The sequence below is a fragment of the Microcebus murinus genome, chromosome 8, assembly GCF_040939455.1.
Source record: "Microcebus murinus isolate Inina chromosome 8, M.murinus_Inina_mat1.0, whole genome shotgun sequence".
Lineage (NCBI taxonomy): Eukaryota > Metazoa > Chordata > Mammalia > Primates > Cheirogaleidae > Microcebus > Microcebus murinus.
In genome coordinates, this window is record NC_134111.1 from 75,868,458 (window position 1) to 75,891,566 (window position 23,109).

The 23,109-nt window shown below is 35.9% G+C and overlaps 1 protein-coding gene across 2 annotated transcripts in view; it reads left to right on the top strand.

The window, feature by feature from the left end:
* The window catches only part of FAM117B (family with sequence similarity 117 member B), a 98,215-nt gene that overhangs the window by 52,161 nt on the left and 22,945 nt on the right, over positions 1 to 23,109 (top strand). For both annotated transcript variants that reach the window (XM_012738958.2, XM_076005830.1), the window contains exons 3-4: positions 15,248 to 15,340; positions 16,299 to 16,412. In XM_012738958.2, coding sequence (XP_012594412.1) covers positions 15,248 to 15,340; positions 16,299 to 16,412 — 207 coding nt within the window. The remainder of the gene's footprint in view (positions 1 to 15,247; positions 15,341 to 16,298; positions 16,413 to 23,109) is intronic.

The window sequence follows — 23,109 nt, forward strand, 5'->3', positions numbered from 1 at the left end:
TATATAGAAAAAATTAGCTAGGCATGGTGGCACATGCCTGTAGTCCCAGCTACTTGGGAGGCTCAGGCAGCAGGATTGCTTGAGCTCAGGAGTTTGAGGTTGCTGTGAGCTAGGCTGACGCTATGGCACTCACTCTAGCCTGGGCAACAAAGCCAGACTCTGTCTCAAAAAAAAAAAAAAAAAAGTTCTCAAATCCTTATGGCAGATGCTGTGTTTCCTTAACTTATGTATGCTAGTTAATTCAGGCAACTTTTAAAAATTGTTGTAAAAACAAAGTTTTTAAATTGTGGTAAATCAACTAAAAAATTACAATGAAATATATAAAGCATAAAATTTGCCAGTTTGACCATTTAAAAATGCATGCATGCTTTGTTTTATTGTGCTTCACTGTATTATGCTTCACAGATACTGCATTTTTTTTTACAAATGGGAGGTTTGTGGCAATCCTCTTGAGCAAGCCTATTGGTGCTATTTTTGCAATAATACAGGCTCACTTCGTTCTTCGTGTCATATTTTGGTAATTCTAATAGTATTTCAGACTTTTTCAAGGTTACTATATCTGTTATGGTGATCTGTGAGCAATGATCTTTGATGTTACTATTGTAATTGTTTTGAAGCACCTCGAACTATGCCCATATGATATAGCAAATGATAAATGTTATATGTTGTAACTACTTGGTGACTAGCCATGCCCCATCTTCCTCCCTTTCATTGAGCCTCCCTATCTCCTCAGGCACAACAATATTGGAATTAGACCAATTAAAATTAATAACCTTTCAATGGCCTCTAAGTGTTTAAGTGAAAGGAAGAGTTGCATGTCTTACTTTAAATCAAAAGCTAGAAATGATTAAGCCTAGTTAGGGAGGTGTAATGGAAATCTGATTGCCTGAAATCTAGGCCTCTTGCACCAAACAGCCAAGGTTTGAATGCAAAGGAAAAGTTCTTGACAGAAATTAAAATTACTACTTCAGGTCAGGTGTGGAGGCTAATCCCTGTGATCCCAGCACTTTGGGAGGCCCAGGCGAGGAGGATTGCTTGAGGCCATGAGTTTGAGACCATCCTGGTTAACTTAGCGAGACTTCATCTCTACAAAAAATTCTTAAAAATTAGCCAGGCATGGTGGCACATGCCTGTAGTCCCAGCTACTCAGGAGACTGAGGTGGGAAGATCGCTGGAGCCCAGGAATTTGAGCTAATAGTGAGCTAAGATTGTGTCACTGCCCCCCAGCCTGGGTGGGAAAGCAAGACCCTGTCTTTATTTAAAAAAAAAAAAAGAAGAAGTACTACTTTAGTGAACACACAAATGAATAAAATGTGAAATGGCTTTATTGCTGATATGGAAGAAATTTGAATGGTTTGTATAAAAGATTTAACCAGCCACAATATTCCCTTAAGCCAAAGCCTAATCCAGAGCAAGGCCCTAACTCCAATTTTATGAAGGCTGAGATAGGCAAGGAAGATGGAGAAAAAAGTTTGAAGCCAACAGGTTCATGAGGTTTAAGGAAAGAAGCTATCTCCATAACATAAAAGCGCAAGGTGAAGGAGCAAGTGCAATGGAGAAGCTGTATCAAGTTATCCAAAAGATCTAACTGACATCATTGATGAAGGTGGCTACATTAAACAACAGATTTACAGTGTCGAAGAAACAGCCTTATACTGGAAGAACATGCCATTTAGGACTTTCATAGCTAGAGAGGGCAAGTCAATGCCTGGCTTCAAAGGACAAGCCAACTCTCTTATTAGGGGCTAATGCAGCTGATGTCTTTAAGTTGAAGCCAACGCTCATTTACCATTCTGAAAACCTAGGGCCCTTAAAAATTATGCTAAGTCTACTCTGCCTGTGCTCCAGAAATGGAACAACAAAGCCTGGATGACACCACATCTGTTTTATAGCATGCTTTATTGAATATTTTAAGCCCACTTTTGAGACCTGTTCAGAAAAAAAGATTCATTTTAAAATATTACTGCCTATTTACAAAGCACCTGGTCATCTGATGGAAATGCTCAGAGAGATTAATGTTGTTTTCATGCCTGCTAACTTATCATCTATTCTGTAGCCCATGGATCAAGGAGTAATTTTGACTTTTAAGTCTTATTATTAAATAAATATGTTTCATAAGGCCATAGCTCCCACAGATAGTATTTCTCTGTTGGGTCTGGGCAAAGTAAACTGAAAATCTTCTGGTAAGGATTCACCATTCTAGGTGCCATTCTTAGTGGAAGAATGCTATGGAGAAATCTTTTGTGAAAGGAAGAGTCAATTGAAAAACTTCATTGTTGTTTTTTTAAGAAATTGCTACAGCCACCCCACTCTTCAACAGCCACCACCCTGATCAGTCAGCAGCCATTAACATCAAGGCAAGACCCTCCAATAGCAAAAAGATTATACTTCACTAAAGGCTCAGATGATCATTAGCATTTTTTATCAATAGAGTATTTTTAAATTAAGGTATATTTTTATGACATAATGCTATTGCACACTTAATGGAATATATTATAGTATAAACATAACTTTTATATGTACTGGGAAACTAAAAAAATTCCTATGACTTGCTTTTTTGTGATAGTTGCTTTATTGTTGTGGTCTGGAACTGAACCTCCAGTTATCTCTGAGGTATGCCTGTATACAATTTAGTGGCATTAATTATATTCACAATGTTGTGCAACCAGTGCTACCATATCCAAAATTTTTTCATCACCTGGGACAGAAACCCTATAACTTCCATCCTCTCCCCTAACCCCTGGTAACTTAACCACTATTCTACTTTCTGTTTTTATGAATTTGCCTGTTCTAGATATTTCATCTAAGTGGAAAGATACAATATTTGTTCTCCTGTGTCTGACTCATTTCAGTTAGCATAATGTTTTCAAGGTTCATCCATGTTGCAGCATGTTATCAGAACTTCATTTCTTTTAATAGGTGAGTAGTATTCCATTGTATAGATATACCACCTTTGGTTTATCCATTCTTCTGGTGATGGATATTTGGGTTGTTTCCACCTTTTGGCTGTTGTGACCAATGCTGCAGTGAATGTTGGCATGCAAATATCTGTGAATCCCTGCTTTCAGTTCCTTTTGATATATACCTGGGAGTGGCATTTGCTGGGTCATGTGATGATTCTATGTTTGGCTTTTCCACAGTAGTTGCACCATTTTATAACCCCACCAGCAATGTATGAGGGTTTGAGTTTCTCCATATTTTTACCAACACTTGTTATTTTCCACTTTTAAAAAATTATAGTCATCCTAGTAGGTGTGAAGTGGTATCTCATTGTTTTGTTTGTGTTTCTCTCTATGATTAATGGTGTTGAGCATCTTTTCATGTGCTTATTGACCATTTATATATCTACTTAGAATTCAGGCACTTTCTTACCATCTCTGTGCCTCTGTTTCCCCTTTGTAAAATGGAGGGAAATAACAGTACCTGTTCTTAAAGTTCTGGGTATTAAACAAGGAAAAATATATAAAACCCAGAACAGTGTCTGGCACATAGTAAGCATTCAATAAATGTTCATTGTTAAAATTATTAACTTTAATTATTGTCAGATTAAAACAAGGATGGAATGTAAGTTTCATGTCCTGTGGAATTTGATCAATTGCTGTTGAATTCCTGGAGTATTATGTTGAAAAAGATTTAGGGTAAAGATTGCTGAGACTGAATAACAATTTTTGTCCTGGTGAGGGGCCTGGGGCACTTTTGTCAGGTATTTACTGGTTCAGACAGTGCTTCAACAAAGAGTATGATGGAAATGGTTTATCTCATGTTGTGGAATGGTGCTTCCAGAAATTTGCTGTTGATTTTTATCAAGTTTTCTCATTTCACCATTCTGAGCCCTGGTTCCTTCATTTTGAAATAATTATGTGTTACTCTCAGGTCTTCCCAGCTCTTGAGGGAAGGATGGGAAAGGGAGAAGATTCTGGAAAATACAGAGAAAGGCAGCATCAAAAAGTTAGGAACATGTGAACAAGTTTTTAAAGATGTTAATATCACCTCCTGTCTCACCTCCCCCTCCTCACCATTTACTTTAGGATTTTACTGTGCATGAGTTATTTATCATTACAGTTGCTTGAGACAAAGGTCGCAAAAATATGGCATCATTCTTTTTTCCTCTATCTTTGATAGTCATTCTTTATTCTGTGTGTTTCAGATAGGCTAAGAGCCCTTCTAGCACAGTGCTCCAGCATGCCAGTGGAGCAGGGATGGTCTGTGAGCCTGATTGCGATTGCCTGTAAGACTGTGCCATTTCTGCTTTGGAGTTTGTACAGAACTATATTGTCACCAACCTTTGCTCCCACACTCTTGCCCCCATGTTCTTTTGAAGATTCTAATCTGACCATTTACCAGTTTGCCTTCCAAAAATATTAGAGTAATTTATATTCCCAGCATTATCTACTTATGTAGCCGTTCTATTAATTTAATTTAAACTACCTAATTTCTAGAGAGTGCTTTTTGTATTTGCTGACTATACCAATTTAGGGAAAGAAAATGTAATCTGTATGTGTGATTGGATTATTTGGGATTCCTTTGACTTGAGAGGTATTCTCTTTCCAACTTCCTTAACCTCCTAGGCTTATTTATATTATAGGTGGTTTGTCTGAGTATGTGAATTTTTGTGACTCATGTGATTGGTGTCTGATTTTCTTTTCTGTTTATTTTTTTTAAGAGATGGGGTCTTGCCATGTTGCTGAGGCTGGAATGCAGTGGCTGTTCACAGGCATGATCATAATGCACTACTGATTGAACTCCTGGGTTCAAAAGGTCCTCCTACCTCAGCCTTTCAAGTAGCTGGAACCATAGGCACATGCTACTTTGCCTCGCTCTCCTTCATGTTTCTTTCGCTTGTTTTCTTTATGGCATAAACCAGTCATCTTTTGCTTTAAACAATATTATGTTATTTTCTCTTGGAACTTCTACATTACAAAGGCTTTTTTTTTATCCTCAGGTTGATTTTGAGTAATATTTTATGAAATTATTTTTACAATTTAAGGGTTGGCTTTTTCGATTTATGGCAAAGTTCTGAATTTTCTAATTTATGGAAAAGATCTGAGTTCAGAAACTTTTGTAAGATGACCTGTGATTAAAACCTAATAAAGTTGAATATTTGGTAAATTAGAGGCTAAAATAATGTTGAATTATCGAAGATAGCTGTTTATAAATCTACAGTCTTGTTTAGAGGTTGTGTTCTTTGGAAAACAACCAAACATTTGGAAGAATAATCTGGAATTTATAGTAAACAAAATTCTTTTACGTGTTTGACAGAAACACTAAAAATGATATCTTAATCTAATGAAATCTGATTAAAGAGGTGCATCAACTTTGGTTTTTTAAAGTACTTTTTGAGTAACACTTGCTGTTTTTAATAAGACATTGGTCCACTGGTTGGAATTAGAATGTAACATTAGGAGTAAAGGAAAATATTAATGTCTAGTGACTTCAGCATGAGCTCTACTGTTGGCCTCTCAAGTAGCTTTACCTTTCTTGGGTAGGTCTAGGATTCTGAAAGAATCCAAATTTCCAGATCTTTACTTCTTGATGGCATTCCTGTCCTTTCTTTTTCATGTGTTAGATCAGATTTCTCTAGGGCAGTGACTCCATACATTGTTTTTTGAATGGGCTGGGCAAATGTAGCAAATGAAGAGTCACATCATGGAGTCTTTTAAAACAAATAGTTTCATGATTGTGTAACTGATACATATTTTTAAATTTTTATGTTGTGGTACCAACACTTAATATGAGATCTAATCTCTCAAAATTTTAAGTGTATATAATACAGTATAGATACAGAAGGTATAATACAATATTATTATAGCAGATCATACAATATTATACAATATTATAGAATGTATTTGTCTTTCTTAACTAAAATTGTATGCCCATTGATTAGTAACTTCTCATTTCTCTGTCCCCGCAGCCACCATTCCACTCTGATTCTATGAATTTGACTATTGTAGATCCCTTATAAGTTGAATCATGCAGTATTTGTCTTCCTGTGGCTGGCTTATTTCATTTATTATAGTATGATGTCCTCAAGGTTCATTCGTGTTGTCATATATTGCAGAATTTCTTTCTTTAAAGACTAAATAATATTCCATTGATGGATATACTACATTTTTTTTATCCATTTATCAGTGGATATTTAGGTTGTTCTACACCGTGGCTATTGTGAATAGTGCTGCAGTGAACATGGGAATGCTAATAGCTCTTCAAGATCTTGATTTCAGTTCTTTTGGAATTGCTGGGTTATGTGGTTGTTCAATTTTTAATTTTTTGAGCAGCTTTTATACTGTTCTTTTTTTCTTTTTATTGAGACAGAATCTCGCTTTGTTGCCCAGGCTAGAGTGAATATACTGTTTTTCATAGCAGCTATACCACTTTGTGTCCCCAACAACAGTGTAGAGGGTTTCTAATTTATCCACATGCTTACCAGCACTTGTCTTTTTGATATTAGCCATCCTGACAGGTGTGAGGTGATACTTCACTGTGGGTATGATTTGCATTTCCCTTATTAATGATGTTGAACATTTTTTCATATACCTCTTGGCCATTTGTATGTCTTCTTCAGAGAAATGTCTATTGAAATCCATAGCCCATTTTGTAATTGGGTTATTAGGGTTTTTTTGTTATTGAATTGTTGGAATTCCCTTATATGTTTAGAAATTAGCCTCATCATATGTTAGTATATGGTTTGCACATATTTGCTCCTAGCCTCTGTAAGGTTGCTTTTTTAGTCTGTTGATTGTTTTTTTTTTTTGTTTGTTTGCTTTGCAGAAGCTTTTTAGTTTTTGCTTTTGTTGCCTGCGTTTTTGATGTCATAGCCATAAAATCATAGTCAAGACTAATGTTATGGAGCTTATGCCCTATGTTTATTTTTTTATTTTATTTATTTATTTATTTTTTTTATCATCACAAAGAAAATCAAATGTAGACTGCCCTATGTTTATTATTAGGAATTTTATAGATTCAGGTCTTATATTTAAGTCTGTAATCCATTTTAAGTTGATATTTGTGTATGGTGTAAGGGTCTAACTTCTTTCTTTCGCATGTGGGTATCCTGTTTTCCCAGTACCACTTGTTGAAGAGACTATCCTTTCCCCATTAGCATCCTTTTTGAAGATCAGTTTACTGTAAATGTGTGGATTTATTTCTGGGCTCACTTTACTGTTCCATTGGTCTGTATATCTTGTCTTTATGCCAGTACTATACTATTTTTATTACCATAGCTTTGTGTTGTTTTGAAATAGAGAAGTATGATGCCTCCCGCTTTATTTATTCTTGACATATATTTGGTTATTCATGGTCTTTTATAGTTCAACATGAGTTTTAGAATAGTTTTTTATATTTCTGTAAAAAATGCCATTGGGATTTTGATAGGGATTGCATTGAATTTGTAGAACACTTTGGGTAGTATGTACATTTTAATATTAAGTCTTCAGTCCATGAACATAAGATGCCCTTCTTTTTGTTTGTTTCGTCTGTAATTTCATCAGTGTTTTATAGTTTTCAGTACACGTCTTTAACCTCCTTAGTTATCTTTATTCTTAGTTATTTTTGCTGCTATTGTAAATGGGATTGTTTTACTGATTTCTTTTTCAGATCTTTGTTATTGTATACAAACACATCTAATTTTTGTATCATTGATTTTGTATACTGCAGCTTTATAGAATTTATTATTTCTAACTTTTTTTTAGATGGAATCTTCAGGGTTTTCTATATACAATATATTGTCTACACAGTTTTACTTTTTTTTCCAATTTATTATTAAATAATAATAATTTATTATTTTTGCCTAATTATCCTGACTAGGACTTCCAATACTATTTTGAATGGAAGTCGTGAGAGTGGGCATCTTTGTACTTGCCTTGTTCCTGATCTTAGAGGAAAAGCTTTCACCATTGGATATGGTGTTAGCTGTGGGCTTTTCTTATATGACCTTTATAATGTTGTGATACTTCCTTTTTATTCCTAATTTGTTGAATTTTTGTCATTGAAAAAGTGTTGAACTTTATCAAATGCTTTTTTTGTATCTGTTGAGAGATCATGTAATTTTTATCCTTTATTCTGTTAATGTGGTTTGTTACATTAATTTTGATTTTAGTTTATTGAACCATCTTGACATCCAGGGATAAATTCCACTAGGTCATGTTGTATGATTTTTTTTTTTAATGTGCTATTGGGTTTTCCAGTATTTTGTTGAGGATTTTTGCATCTATATTCATCAGGAAGTAACTAATATATATTTTTAAGCTCATTAAAAAGTATTTTGAAAATGTACTCAGGCTTTCAGTAATGAACTTTCAGTGCTCTATATACTCTACCCACTGATGCTTCTCAGCTTTTCTAGTTTGTTTGGAATGCTTTTCCCACCATTTGCCTGGATAACTCATGCTTTGGCTAATACTCATAATAGCTTCTTATTCTGTAAAACTTTGCCTACTATCTTCCCAATTCTGGGTTAGGTCCCTTTCTTAGGGGACCTCTATCATCATATGATACTATAATGAGCTATTTATTCCTTTTCTCCTAAAAGAAGATCTTTGAGAATAAGAACCCTATTTCCTCTTGAACCCCAGTCCCTAGTCTGGTGTCTGATACATTAGTGGATACTTTCTAATATACAAGGCAAGACTGAACAAAATTGAAACATATTTAATTAAAACTCAGTTTTACTTTTTATCAATAGTGTGTGTCCCTATCATCAAAGTACAGCTTCTTAGTTGGACAAAGAAAGCAGTTATCTTTTGAATTAGGAATATAAATAAAATTAATGACTTTGTTAAAGTATTTTTTCTTGCCTTGACTATCTCATTACTGAAATTAGCCAAGCTGTCTATTGCTCTTTATGCTTGCTTTTATTTGTTTGGCTATTAATACTCTTACTCTCATTGTCCTTAATTTGTTCTTTAAAAAGCTGTAGAAACTTTGATATTCCTTTGCTTTTCCTTGAGTTAATTTTTACACTTAAAATCATTTACTTTAATGATTTACTTAAGCACTTTGGGACCAGCGTCAACTGTAGTGGACAGCCACAGATGAACGTGCACAGCCCAGCGTTGACTGTAGTCAATAGCCACAGATGAATGTGCACAGCGACTAGCTGACAGCCATGATATGAAGGTGCACAGCCGAGTGTCCACTTTAGCCGACAGCTATGATATGACTTTTCTAATTTTTCATTTATCAAAATAAAGTTGTGAACATTTAAAAATAACGTAATGAGGCTGGGCGCAGTGGCTCATGCCTGTAATCCTAGTACTCTGGGAGGCCAACGCGGGTGGATCGCTCAATGTCAGGAGTTCGAACCAGCCTGAGCAAGAGCGAGACCCCGTCTCTACTAAAAATAGAAAGAAATTAATTGACCAACTAAAAATATGTATACAAAAAATTAACCGGGCATGATGGCACATGCCTGTAGTCCCAGCTACTCGGGAGGCTGAGGTAGAAGGATTGCTTGAGCCCAGGAGTTTGAGGTTGCTGTGAGCTAGGCTGACGCCACGGCACGCACTCTAGCCTGGGCAACAAAGTGAGTCAGTCTGTCTGTCTGTGTGTCTCTCTCTCTCTCTCTCTCTCTCTCTCTCTCTCTCTCTCTCTCTCTCTCTCTCTCTCTCTCTCTCTCTCTCTCTCTCAAAAAAATAATAATAATGTAATGAAAACATATATGTATATGTTACCTATTCTGATTTACATTACAAGTAAAGCTGCCTGTAAAGTAAAACAAACTTTCAGTTCTTTAAAGCTTTCCTCATCACACAAGAGCAAACCAGATTCGTCGTCAATGCACACCACAAACTATCGGACGGACTACGAGTGCTGGCTGTGGGCAAGGTTTCGCAGCTGGTGAGCGTGGTCCCGAAGTGGATAATTATTAATAATTTTTTTTACTTTGGGGAAAAAAGTTTATAGAAAAGTTGTAATACTATTGAACACCAGTATACCCTTCACCTATGTTTACCAAGTAACATTTGCTACATTTTGCTTTATTTCATTGTATATATAATTATGTCATTTCTGTTAGCATTTGCTACTTAATAAGTTGTAGATGCTCTGACTTAAATTTTTCAGCATGTATATGAAGAAGGACTTTAAAAAGTATTACCAATATAATTTCCAAATTCGGGAGATTTAACATTGATATACTACTGTTATTTACTATATGGTACATATTCCATAATTGTCATTTGCACCAATTATGTTCTCTGTGGCTGTTTCCCCTGTAAGTCAGGATCAGTCAAGGAGCACACGTGGCAGTTAGATGTCGTGTCTCTTCATGGGACAGCATCTTTAATTTGGGACAGCTCCTCAGCCTTTGATAACATTTTTTAAAGAGTCTTTCATGACATTGATTTTTTTTAAGAGTATAGACCAGTTTTGGTTTTTTTTGTTTTTTTTGAGACAGAGTCTCACTTTGTTGCCCAGGCTAGAGTGAGTGCCAAGGCATTAGCCTAGCTCACAGCAACCTCAAACTCCTGGGCTCAAGCGATCTCCTGCCTCAGCTTCCCAAGTAGCTGGGACTACAGGCATGCACCACCATCCCTGGCTAATTTTTTCTATATATATTAGTTGTCCAATTAATTTCTTTCTCTTTATAGTAGAGACGGGGTCTTGCTCTTGCTCAGGCTGGTTTTGAACTCCTGACCTTGAGCAATCCGCCCGCCTCAGCCTCCCAGAGTGCTAGGATTACAGGTGTGAGCCATTGTGCCCGGCCATAGACCAGTATTTTTGTTGAATGTTCTCACCTTGGGTTTATCTATTTCTTCTTGATTAGATTGAAGTTATGTATTTTTGTCAGGAATACTATATGTAATGTGTGTTCTTCTCTATGTCTGAGGTGCATGAAGTCAGTGATGGTAAATTTGATCCACCAGATACTCTCTATAACTAATAGGTACTTTGTTGAACAATATTTGAGACTGTAAGTATCCTCTTCCCAAACAAACTTTCACCCATTGGTTTTAGCATCTGTTGATGATTCTTGTCTAAAGCAGTTATTATTATCAAAGTTGCAAAGTGATGATTTTGTAACTCTATCTGTATTTGATTGTTTGTCTAGTACTATTTGATAGAGGTATTTCTTTATGGAATTGTCCTAAATGAAATTTATAAAATGTGGATATGACCTAAGATTCTGTTTTTTCCTTTCTATCTTTTTATTATGAAAATGTTAAACATAAAAGAAAAAATACTACAGCTGTGGTCAGATTCAGCAGTTTTAAACATTGGTCATATTTGCTTTACCTATCTTTGTGTTTTATGTGTGTATGTGTTTGCTGCAGTTTTTGAAAGTATGTTGCAGATACCATGATACTTTCATCCCTGACTATTTCAGCATATATCTCCCAAGAATATTTCCTATTTACCCACAGTAGCATTAGGTCACCTAACAAAATCAACAATTCTGTAATACCATGTAACATCCAGTTCATCAGTTCATCTTAAAATTTCCCCAAGATGTCTTTATTTTTTATTTTTGAATTAGGATCTGATCCAACATTCATGTATTGCACTTGGTTTCTCTTTAGTCTCTTTTAAAAATCTACAACAGCTCATTCTCATCCTTTTTTTTCCTTAATAACATTAAGGGTTTTTATATTTAAAATGAATTATCGTACACATTTGTAAAGGAAATAAATTTTTCCCTTTTGCAGTTAGCAAGTAATTTGTGGGCTAATTTTTGGCACCACATGAATATCCTGTCTCCTAGTAACTTTTTAAAAAAAAACTAATCCTGTGATACATAATCCCCTAGTAATTTTTTACTGAATGGTTTTCATATCTATTGATGACCCTTGCCCAAATCACTTACTTTCCTGGAAGTTGAAGAGGGAAAAAGAGAACAAGAAAAGGTGGATTTTTTTTACACATGATATCATTTCTATACATTATTTTTTGCTTAATATATTAAATATTAAGGAGATTATCTGTATATATTCTCTTTTATATCTAAGGTTTTTTCCCCCATTATATAGGAAGAGGTATAAGCCAACTTTTTTTCAAACTATTTGAGAACCTGAGCGAGTAAGATATGAGTTAAATACTATATTAAAGTCTAAAATGCAAGTGTAAAATTTTAAGCAATTCTTGAATTTGGAACTATATTTATCAAAAATCTCTTCATCATGATTTTAGTCCAAAGTTTTAATGTAAATAGTAATATAAAAATGTGAGTTGTTTCTTTTTTAGAGTGTAAAAATAATAACATCCATAGGCATTTACAAACAGAACATGATCCAACTCTTAACTCTCAGTGCTTTAGCTCCTGCTCAGAGACATGGCAGCCCCTAGACTACTGTCAAGACCCAGGCTTTGTTTCTACCCACTTAAGTGTTTTATAAAATCTTGTTATCATATACATTTGATTAGAATTTGTGAATAAAATTATATAAAACATGTCTTACTCTATTTTTATCCTGTCTCTCATTTTACATGAAATTATGACTCTTAGCTAATTTTTTTGATCACAAAATTTTTTGCATTCTTTCATATCTCTCCATGACCATAGAGATGATAAAATTAGTTATGACTACTTGGCATAATAGGATGACAATAATAATTAATATATTGAGTATTTTGTTCTTGGCACTGTGCTTAAAAATTAAACCTTTTATATATGTTAACTCCCTTAATTCATCTTATAATTTTAGTAGGTGCATAACATTATTCCTCTTTTATAAGTGAGAAAATTAAAATTAATATAAGTATCTTGTTTAAGTTGATAGAGATGTTATATAACTGACATGGGACTTAAATAGGGTTTAACACCAACATATGTGATCTGAACTATGTGCATTGTGCTGCTTATCAGCAATAATTTGTTATGAATTAAAAATTTTTAGTGTTAAGATCATTACTTTGATTTAGGTTTTAGTTTGATTTTGATATGTTATGCTCTGTGGTCCTTTTTATATGTTGGTCTTTGTAACAGTTGTTTTAACAACTAACATATAGAGCCTGTAACCCTAATGAGAGAAATAACAAGCACAATAGGGGTCACCTCTAGGAGTTATTACATCATTTCATAGCCTTAAAGTGAAAGTGGAGTTTAGGTGAAAGACGATATAGAGTAGTACAAAGTTGGGTGAATTGCAACCCTTCCTTCTCATTGAGTGTTTAAGGATCCTTGTTAGAATGGAATCCTCTTATCTACAAGGAGGAGATTCAGGTCTGGGCAATGACTAATAAAGATGACAGTTCCTGGATTTTGGAAAACCTTTCCTTTTCTTTCCCATTTGAAACTAGACCATTTTATTACTAGCAATTGGTAGGTTAAGAGTGCAAAGGAGATCAGAGCAGCGACTCATGCCTGTAATCCTAGCACTTGGAAAGGTTGAGGTGGGAGGATCGCTTGAGGCCAGGAGTTCGAGACCAGCCAGAGCAAGGGCAAGACCAAGTCTCTACAAAAAGCAGAAAAATTAGCTAGCCTTGGTGGCGCACGCCTATAGACCCAGCTACTTGGGAGGCTGAATCAGGAGGATCGCTTGAGCCCAGGAGTTTGAGGTTGCAGTGATCTGTGATGACGTCACTGCACTCTGGCCCGGGCAACAGAGGCCCCATCCAAAAAAAAAAAAAAAAGTACAAATGATATTCAATTTGTGCACAGTATTTTTTTTTCTTAGTGCTTTTTATTGTCTTTGAATAGGCTTTGCATTAATTCATTCATATAGTACAAAATTCAAGAGATACAGAAGGATATACAGTGTAGGATCTTCCTTCCAGGAGGTAGCCATTGATATCAATTTCCTTTGTTACCATGTATTCTTCCAGAGATAATTTACATACATATATATTCTTTTTAGCAGTTCTTTGTAAAGGTAGTTGCTATACTCACTGTATTGAGCATTGAGGTTTTTCACTTAACATTATGTTACAGAGATTATTTCATAACTGTACGTTGTGAATTTCCTTATTCATTTTTTATAGTTGCATAGTATTCGGTTGTAAAGGTAGACCATAATTTATTTAGCCAGGTCTAAATAATTTACTTACATTGTCCCAGTCTATTACTTGTAAGAATAATCCTATAAAGAATAATATGAATATATCATTCTATACATAAAGATGTCCATTTTTCATATCTACAGGATAGATTACCAAAAGAGGCTTGCTGTGTCAAACAGTATGTGCATTTATAACTTTGATAGCAGTTCTTTGATAGCAGTAGTTGACTTATTTATACTCCCACCAGCAGTGATTGAGAGTTTATGTTGTCAGATTGCTTAATCTTGTTGAAGTATTCACTTGCATTTCTCTTATTATGGGTGAGATTGAGCATAGTTTCATGTGCCAAGAACTCATTTTTATTTTATTTTCTAATACGCTATTTTTAAATTCTGGGTTTTGTATAACCACTAAAGATTTTGGGGGAGTATTCTCTGTCAATACTTTAAGCAAGACTAGACATAGTATAGAATTTAATATGATGAGCTCTGGAGTCTTAGGTTTATTTCTTGGCTTTGCCACTTCCTAGCTGTGAGATCTTTGGCAGCTTATATATGTTAAACCAGATAAAGCATATTAAAAGCACAGTGCCTAGCACAAGAATGTTAGCTATTATTAGAATGCATCTCTATATAGTTAACTTTGTTCAGCAAATGCTTTATTTATAGTATAATTACAATTATGTAAAAATAATTACTATTTTTTTATTAATAAAAATGAAAGAACTAGGCTAAAATATTGTAATTAAGTATTTGGTACTACCGTGTTCCCCCGAAAATAAGACCAACCCATAAAATAAGCCCTAACAGGATTTCTAAGCATTTGCACAATATAAACCCTACACCGAAAATAAGACCTAATGATGGGCGTGGCTACACAGTGTATCTGCACAACCCATGCATTTCGTCATGGAGCGGTAAAGAGATGAGCAGCCCTTCTCATCTGCCCCATCGTGACAGCTGCTATCCCATAGGTGACCGGAAAGGTGTGGGCAGCCCCACCAACAAGGTCGACTCCCCCTGTCAGGTCCTGGCCATCCTGTGCATGCTGCAAGCTGAGGCTTTGGGGGGAAAATAACACATCCTCTGAAAATAAGCCCCAGGGTGTCTTCTTGAGGAAAAATAAATATAAGACCCTGTCTTATTTTCAGGGAAACACAGTAGAAGAAATATGAGTAATTTGTGTAATTTTAAATATTTTCTCTTACCTAATTTTTCTGTAGTGGGAATATATTTTATAATAGAAAAAATATGGTTATACATTATTGTTAAATGATTTGTATTAAAATACCCGTCTCCTCTTTTTTCCATTATAGACAGAGAGTGCATGGGCTGAAGAATACTCTGAAAAGAAGAAAGGGTCTCACAAGCGCTCAGCATCCTGGGGAAGTACAGATCAACTTAAGGAGGTCAGGAAAATGGTTCTAAGGGAGTGGGTGTGGAAATTTGATCCTTTTGTTGACTAGTTCCTTGAAGTTGTAAGGAGCAAGGATTTGTCATTTTCCATTTATTTATTTCTTTTTGACTTGAGAAATAACAGAAAACTAGCTATTGTGTTGATCTTATAAAAGATTTGAATAAGGAGTGTACACATTACTTACTTGATTATATGTTTTTTTCTTTTTTTTTTAGAGGAGTCCATACTTGTCAGTATAATATAAACCTCAGTTTTATAAAATTGTAGTGATATAATAAATTCACATTTATTATTTTTGTATATATGGTAGTGTTTCTGAAATTCAGTAACTAAGTATAACTAAGTTGATTATGGCTCTATGCTGTGATTATAGTTTTTCATGCCTCTATGTAATGACATTTGCATTTTACACATAATGTAGAAATAAAAGAAAAATTCAATAAAGGAATAATATGAGATATTCATTGAGATTGCATTTGTTTTTTAAAGATATTTGTGAATGTATTTCATGGCTGGAATTGATTTTTAAATACTGTATAATTTTTGGAGCTGTTGAAGGTTAGGTGTTCAATAAAGAAATCCAAATAAAAGTTGACTTATGGCAAGGGCAATGAGAAAAATTCTTATTTTTTTTAATTCTTTGTGAAAGCTGCAATGTAATTTTTTCTAAGTACCGAAAAGTTTGTGTTGTACTTAGGAAGCTTAAAGACTGAGAACAATGTTGGAACATAATTTTGTTTCTCTTAAAAGAAAGATACATATATACGAGCATATGTATGTGTATGTATATATGTATAAAAATTCTGCACGGTAAATCAGATTTTGTGGTATGGTTTAAGAATTCAAAGGACTTATTAAGGATGAGTTTTACTGGTTCTGATTAAGTAAGAATATGTTTTTATTTAGAGTGGAAAACACTCTGGTGTACTTGTTATTTTTTACCTTTTCAGATTGCAAAATTACGCCAGCAATTACAGAGAAGTAAACACAGCAGTCGGCATCATCGAGATAAAGAAAGACAGTCTCCATTCCATGGCAACCATGCAGCTATTAACCAGTGTCAGGTAGGAGCACAGATACCACAAAATCCAGAAAAAGGAATTTGTGGTTTCCTGGTGATTTGTTATTTTGTTGGTAATTTCTCAGGGCATAAATATACACAAACATACTTGAAATAGTGATTTAAATACAGAATCACTACTTTTATAAGAAAACAGAATATTTTCCTTTAGTGACTTGAAATATGACTTCTAAGAGACATAGCTAATTATTTTGATTTACCATAGTTTTTACTTTTATCAGTTCAGAATATTGGAGTCAGAATAATACAGAGACATAAACATTGACTGTGGAACAGACTCTGCACTTATCATTTTTAAGTCTCAGTTTCCTTGTATAAAGATTGGGGATAATAATGCCTGTCGTATAAAGCCTTTTGGTAAGGAAAAACCTTTACCTGCTTTGATTCCTTAATAGAGACCTATGAACTGCCCTGGATGGTTCACTCAGAGAGCACTTTTCTTTATCTGAATTGAAATTGGCTGAAGTCTCTTGAAAAGGAGAAAGCAAGTTCATTTCAGGTCCTATAATATGAATGAACTTTTCAAGTCTTCTTAGTGAAGCTTTGAGAATGGGAGAACCTAGATTCAATTTTTCTATCTCAACAGTAAGGCAGTAGGGCCTGGAAGGTAGAGAGAAACTAGAAGGCTTAGTTCTATGACTTTCAGATTATTTTATAGTATAGTGTAGTGTTAACAAACTGTGGCCTGGAAACCAAGAATGACCTGCTACCTAATTTTGTAAATAAAGTTTTACTGGAATATAGCCATTCTTATTTTTTATGTATTGCCTGTGGCTCCTTTTCGTGCCACAAAAACATACATTTGGCTCTCTGGATCCATGGGTTCCACATTCACAGATTCAGCCAACCATGGATCAAACATATTCAGGAAAAAACAACAATAGAAAAACAGCACAATAATAAAAAATAATTCAGATAAAAAACTAATATGGGATAACCACTGTTTACATAGTATCTACATTAGGCATTGTAAATAATGTAGAGATGATTTAAAGTATATGGGAGGATGATCCTCATCTTTTTTTTTTTTTGACAGAGTCTCGCTTTGTTGCCCAAGCTAGAGTGAGTGCTGTGACATCAGCCTAGCTCACAGCAACCTCAAACTCCTGAGCTCAAGCAATCCTACTGCCTCAGCTTCCCAAATAGCTGGGACTACAGGCATGCGCCACCATGCCTGGCTAATTTTTTCTATATATATTAGTTGGCCAATTAATTTCTTTCTATTTATAGTAGAAACGGGGTCTCCCTCAGGCTGGTTTCGAACTCCTGACCTTGAGAAGTCCTCCCGCCTTGGTCTCCCAGAGTGCTAGGATTACAGGCATGATCCACTGCGCCCAGCCTAATCCTTATCTTTAAGGTGGGGATTGTTATTATCCCAATTTTATAGAGGAGAAAATCAGGGCCCAGAGAGGTCAGGCATATTGTTTAAGGTCACATGAGACAGCTGGGATTCTAACCTAGGCATTCTGACCTCAGAGTCTGAGTTTTTTTTTTTTTTTTTTTTTTTGAGACAGAGTCTCGCTTTGTTGTCCAGGCTAGAGTGAGTGCCGTGGCGTCAGCCTAGCTCACAGCAACCTCAAACTCCTGGGCTTGAGTGATCCTTCTGCCTCAGCCTCCCGAGTAGCTGGGACTACAGGCATGCGCCACCATGCCCGGCTAATTTTTTCTATATATATCAGTTGGCCAATTAATTTCTTTCTATTTATAGTAGAGACGGGGTCTCGCTCTTGCTCAGGCTGGTTTTGAACTCCTGACCTTGAGCAATCCGCCCGCCTCGGCCTCCCAAGAGCTAGGATTACAGGCGTGAGCCACAGCGCCCGGCCTAGAGTCTGAGTTTTTAAACTCTGTGCTGACTAATGATTGCTGAGATATGGTAATGAGAGAGAGATAAGAGTAAAGGATGCCGCCAATTCTGCCTTTTATTTATTTTTTTATTTTGGCATATTATGGGGGTACAGATTTTAAGGTTTCAATAAATGCCCATTCCCCCCCTCCCCCCAAAAGTCTGAGTCTCCATCATGACCATCCCCCAGATGGTGCACATCTCACTCATTATGTATGTATATACCCGCCCCCCTCCCACCTGCCCAATACCCTATTACTGTGGTACCTATGTGTCCGCTTAGGTGCTACTCAGTTAATACCAGTTTGCTGGAGAATATATCTGGTGCTTGTTTTTCCATTCTTGGGATACTTCACTTAGTAGTATGGGTTCCAGCTCTAACCAGGAAAATATAAGATGTGCTATATCACCGTTGTTTCTTAGAGCTGAATAGTACTTCATGGTATACATATACCACATTTTATTAATCCATTCTTGGATTGATGGGCACTTGGGCTGTTTCCACAGCCTTGCAATTATGAATCGTGCTGCTATAAACCTTCGAGTGCAGGTATCTTTTTTGTAGAGTGTCATTGGATCATTTGGGTAGATGCCCAGCAATGGGATTGCTGGATCAAATGGTAGAATCACTTGTATCGCTTTAAGGTATCTCCATATTGCTTTCCACAGAGGTTGAACTAGTTTGCAATCCCACCAGCAGTGTAGGAGTGTTCCTCTCTCTCTGCAACCACGCCAGCATTTATTGTTTGGAGATTTTTTGATAAAGGCCATTCTTACTGGGGTTAAGTGATATCTCATTGTGGTTTTGATTTGCATTTCCCTGATGATTAGAGATGTTGAGCATTTTTTCATATGTTTGTTGGCCATTCTTCTGTCTTCTTTAGAAAAGTTTCTGTTCAAGTCCTTTGCCCACTTTTTAATGGGATTATTTGATTTTTTCTTCCTGATTTTTGTGAGTTCTAAGTATATTCTAGTTATCAGTCCCTTATCGGATGCATAGGATGCAAAAATTTTCTCCCATTCTGTAGGTTGTCTGTTTACTTTCATGACTATTTCTTTGGCTGTGCAGAAGCTTTGTAGTTTGATCATGTCCCATTTATTTATTTTTGTTGCTGCTATGATTGCCTTTGGGGACTTCTTCATAAACTCTTTGCCCAGGCCGATGTCTAGGAGACTGTTTCCAACTTTTTCCTCTAGAGTTCTAATAGTTTCATACCTTAGGTTTAAGTCTGTTATCCAGCGTAAGTTGGTTTTTGTGAGAGGTGAAAGGTGTGGGTCCTGTTTTAGCCTTCTACAGGTGGCTATCCAGTTTTCCCAGCACCATTTATTGAAAAGGGATTCTTTTCCCCAGCGTATGTTTTTGTCTGCTTTGTCAAAGATTAGATGGCTATATGAGGATGGTTTTATATCAGGATTCTCACATCTGTTCCACTGGTCCATATTCCTATTTTTGTGCCAATACCATATTGATTTAATTACTACAGCTTTGTAGTATAGTTTGATATCTGGCATATTAATGCCTCCCATTTTGTTTTTGTTGCCTAGAATTGCTCTTGATATTCGGGGTCTTCTTTGGTTCCATACGAAGCGTAAAATTATTTTTTCTATATCTGTGAAGAATGCTGATGGGATTTTAATAGGTATTGTATTGAATCTGTAGATCAGTTTGGGTAGTATAGACATTTTGATGATATTGAGTCTGCCGATCCACGAGCATGGTATGGATTTCCATCTGTCTACATCCTCTGTTATTTCCTTCCTCAGTGTTTCATAGTTCTCCCTGTAGAGGTCTTTTACGTCCTTGGTTAAGTATATTCCTAGGTACTTTAATTTCTTTGTTGCTATTGTGAAGGGAATTGAGTCTTTAATTTGGTTCTCAATTAGATTGTTGTTGGCGTATATGAATGCCTCTGATTTCTGTGTATTGATTTTGTATCCTGAGACTTTACTAAATTCATTGATCAGTTCCAGGAGTTTCTTGGTTGTTTTCTAGATACAATATCATATCATCAGCAAACAGTGAAAGTTTGATGTCTTCTGCCCCTATTTGGATACCTTTGATTCCATTTTCCTGTCTGATTGCTGTAGCCAAGACTTCCAGCACTATGTTGAACAGAAGTGGAGATAGTGGGCAGCCTTGTCTTGTTCCAGTTCTAAGTGGGAATGATTTCAATTTTTCCCCATTCAGTATGATGTTGGCTATGGGTCTGTCATGTATGGCTTGTATCATTTTTAGGTATGTCCCTTCTATGCCTATTTTCTTAAGTGTTCGTATCATGAAAGGGTGTTGAATTTTGTCAAAAGCTTTTTCTGCATCTATTGAAAGAATCATGTGGTCTTTGTTTTTGCTTCTGTTTATGTGGTGAATTGCATTTATAGATTTACGTATGTTGAACCATCCCTGCATCCCTGGGATGAAGCCCACTTGGTTGTGGTGTATTATTTTTTTGATAAGTGTCTGGATTCGGTTAGCTAAGATTTTGTTGAAAATTTTTGTATCTATATTCATTAGGGATATTGGTCTGTAGTTTTCTTTTTTTGTTGCATCCTTTCCTGGTTTTGGTATCAGAGTAATATTTGCTTCGTAAAAGGTGTCGGGGAGGTTTCCGTTCTTCTCGATGTTGTGGAATATTTTCTGCAAGATAGGTACTAGTTTCTTCTTTGTAAGTGTGGTAAAATTCAGGTGTGAAGCCATCTGGACCAGGACTTTTCTTTTTAGGGAGATTTTTAATTGCTGTTTCTATTTCAGCTTTTGAGATTCGTCTGTTCAGGGAATCTATTTCTTCCTGGTTGAGCCTAGGGAGGCTGTGTGTTTCTAGAAATTTGTCCATTTCCTCCACATTTTCCAGTTTGTGTGCATAAAGATTTTTGTAGTATTCATAAATTGTATCTTGTATCTCTTTGGGATCAGTTGTGATATCTCCTTTTTTGTTCCTGATGGAGCTTATTAGAGATTTCTCTTTTCTGCTTTTCGTTAGCTTAGCCAATGGTGTGTCAATTTTGTTTATTTTTTCAAAGAACCAACTTTTTGTTTTATTAATCTCCTGAATAGCTTCCCTGTTTTCAATTTCATTTAGTTCTGATTTGATCTTGTTGATTTCACTTCTTCTACTGGGTTTGGGGTTGGTCTGCTCTTCTTTTTCCAGCTCTTTGAGTCGTTTCATTAAATTGTCTATTTGTGATCTTCTTGTCTTTTGGTTATAGGCATTTATGGAGATAAACTTTCCTCTCAGAACTGCTTTAGCTGTGTCCCAGAGGAGTTAACTTGTCTCTCCATTGTCATTTTCTTCATAGAATTTTTTTATTTCCGTCTTGATTTCTTCATTTATGAAGTAATCATTTAGTAGGAGGTTGTTTAATTTCCACGTTTACAACAGCCAAACTGGCTGCAGCCATTTTTTCACACAACTAAGCAAATCGTGTTTCCTCCAACAATGGCCCAATTCTGCCTTTTAAAATACAATTTAAAAAATATTTTTACTTACCTAAACACCATATACAAAAGTGACTCCAAATGGATCAAAGACCTAAATGTAAGCCAAAACTAAAAGCTCTTAGAAGAAAACATAGGCATAAATGTTTGTGACATTGGATTAGGCAATGGTTTCTTAGATATAACACCAAAGCACAAGTATGAAAAGGAAAAGATAAATGGATTTCATCAAAATTAAGAACTTTTGTGTTTCAAAGGACACCATCAAAAAAGTGGAGAGACAACCCAGAGGATAGGAGAAAATATTTATTAATCATGTATCTGATAAGGCATTTGTATCTAGAATATATAAGAATTCTTGCAACTCAATAATAAAAAGACAAGCAACTCAACAAATGGACAAAGGATCTGAATAGAGAGTTCTCCAAGGAAGGTAAACAAATAGCCAATAAGTACATGAAAAAGGCGCTCTATAATATAATTTGTCGATAGAGAAATGCAATTCAAAATTCCAATGAGATACCACTTCATACCCCCTAGTGAGGCTATAATTTAAGACAGATAATAACAAGTGTTAGGGAAGATGTGAAGAAATTGGAACCTTCATATATTACTGGTAGGGATATAAAATGGTGCAGTTGCTTTGGAGTCTGAGAGTTCCTCAAAAGGCTAAACATAGAAGTTACCAAATGACCCAGCACTTCCTCTCCAAGGTATGTAAACAAGAAAAATTAAAAACATACATCCAGGCTGGGCACAGTGGCTCAGGCCTATAATCCTAGCACTCTGGGAGTCCAAGGTGGGAGGATTGCTTGAGCTCAAGAGTTTGAGACCAGCCTGAGCAAGAGCAAGACCCTGTCTCTACTAAAAATAGAAAAAAAAATTAGCTAGGTGACTAAAAATAGAAAAAATTAGCTGGGTGTGGGTTGTGCGCTGGTAGTTCTGGCTACTAGGGAGGCTGAGGTAGGAGGATCACTTGAGCCCAGGAGTTTGAGTTTGTTGTGAGCTAGGCTGACGCTATGGCATTCTAGCCCAGGCAACAGAGCAAGACTCTGTCTCAAAAAAACAAAAAAATATGTCCACATAAGAACTTGTAGGCCGGGCGCTGTGGCTCACGCCTGTAATCCTAGCTCTTGGGAGGCCAAGGCGGGCGGATTGCTCAAGGTCAGGAGTTCAAAACCAGCCTGAGCGAGACCCCGTCTCTACTATAAATAGAAAGAAATTAATTGGCCAACTGATATATATATATAAAAAAATTAGCCGGGCATGGTGGCGCATGCCTGTAGTCCCAGCTACCCGGGAGGCTGAGGCAGAAGGATCACTCGAGCCCAGGAGTTTGAGGTTGCTGTGAGCTAGGCTGACGCCACGGCACTCACTCTAGCCTGGGCAACAAAGTGAGACTCT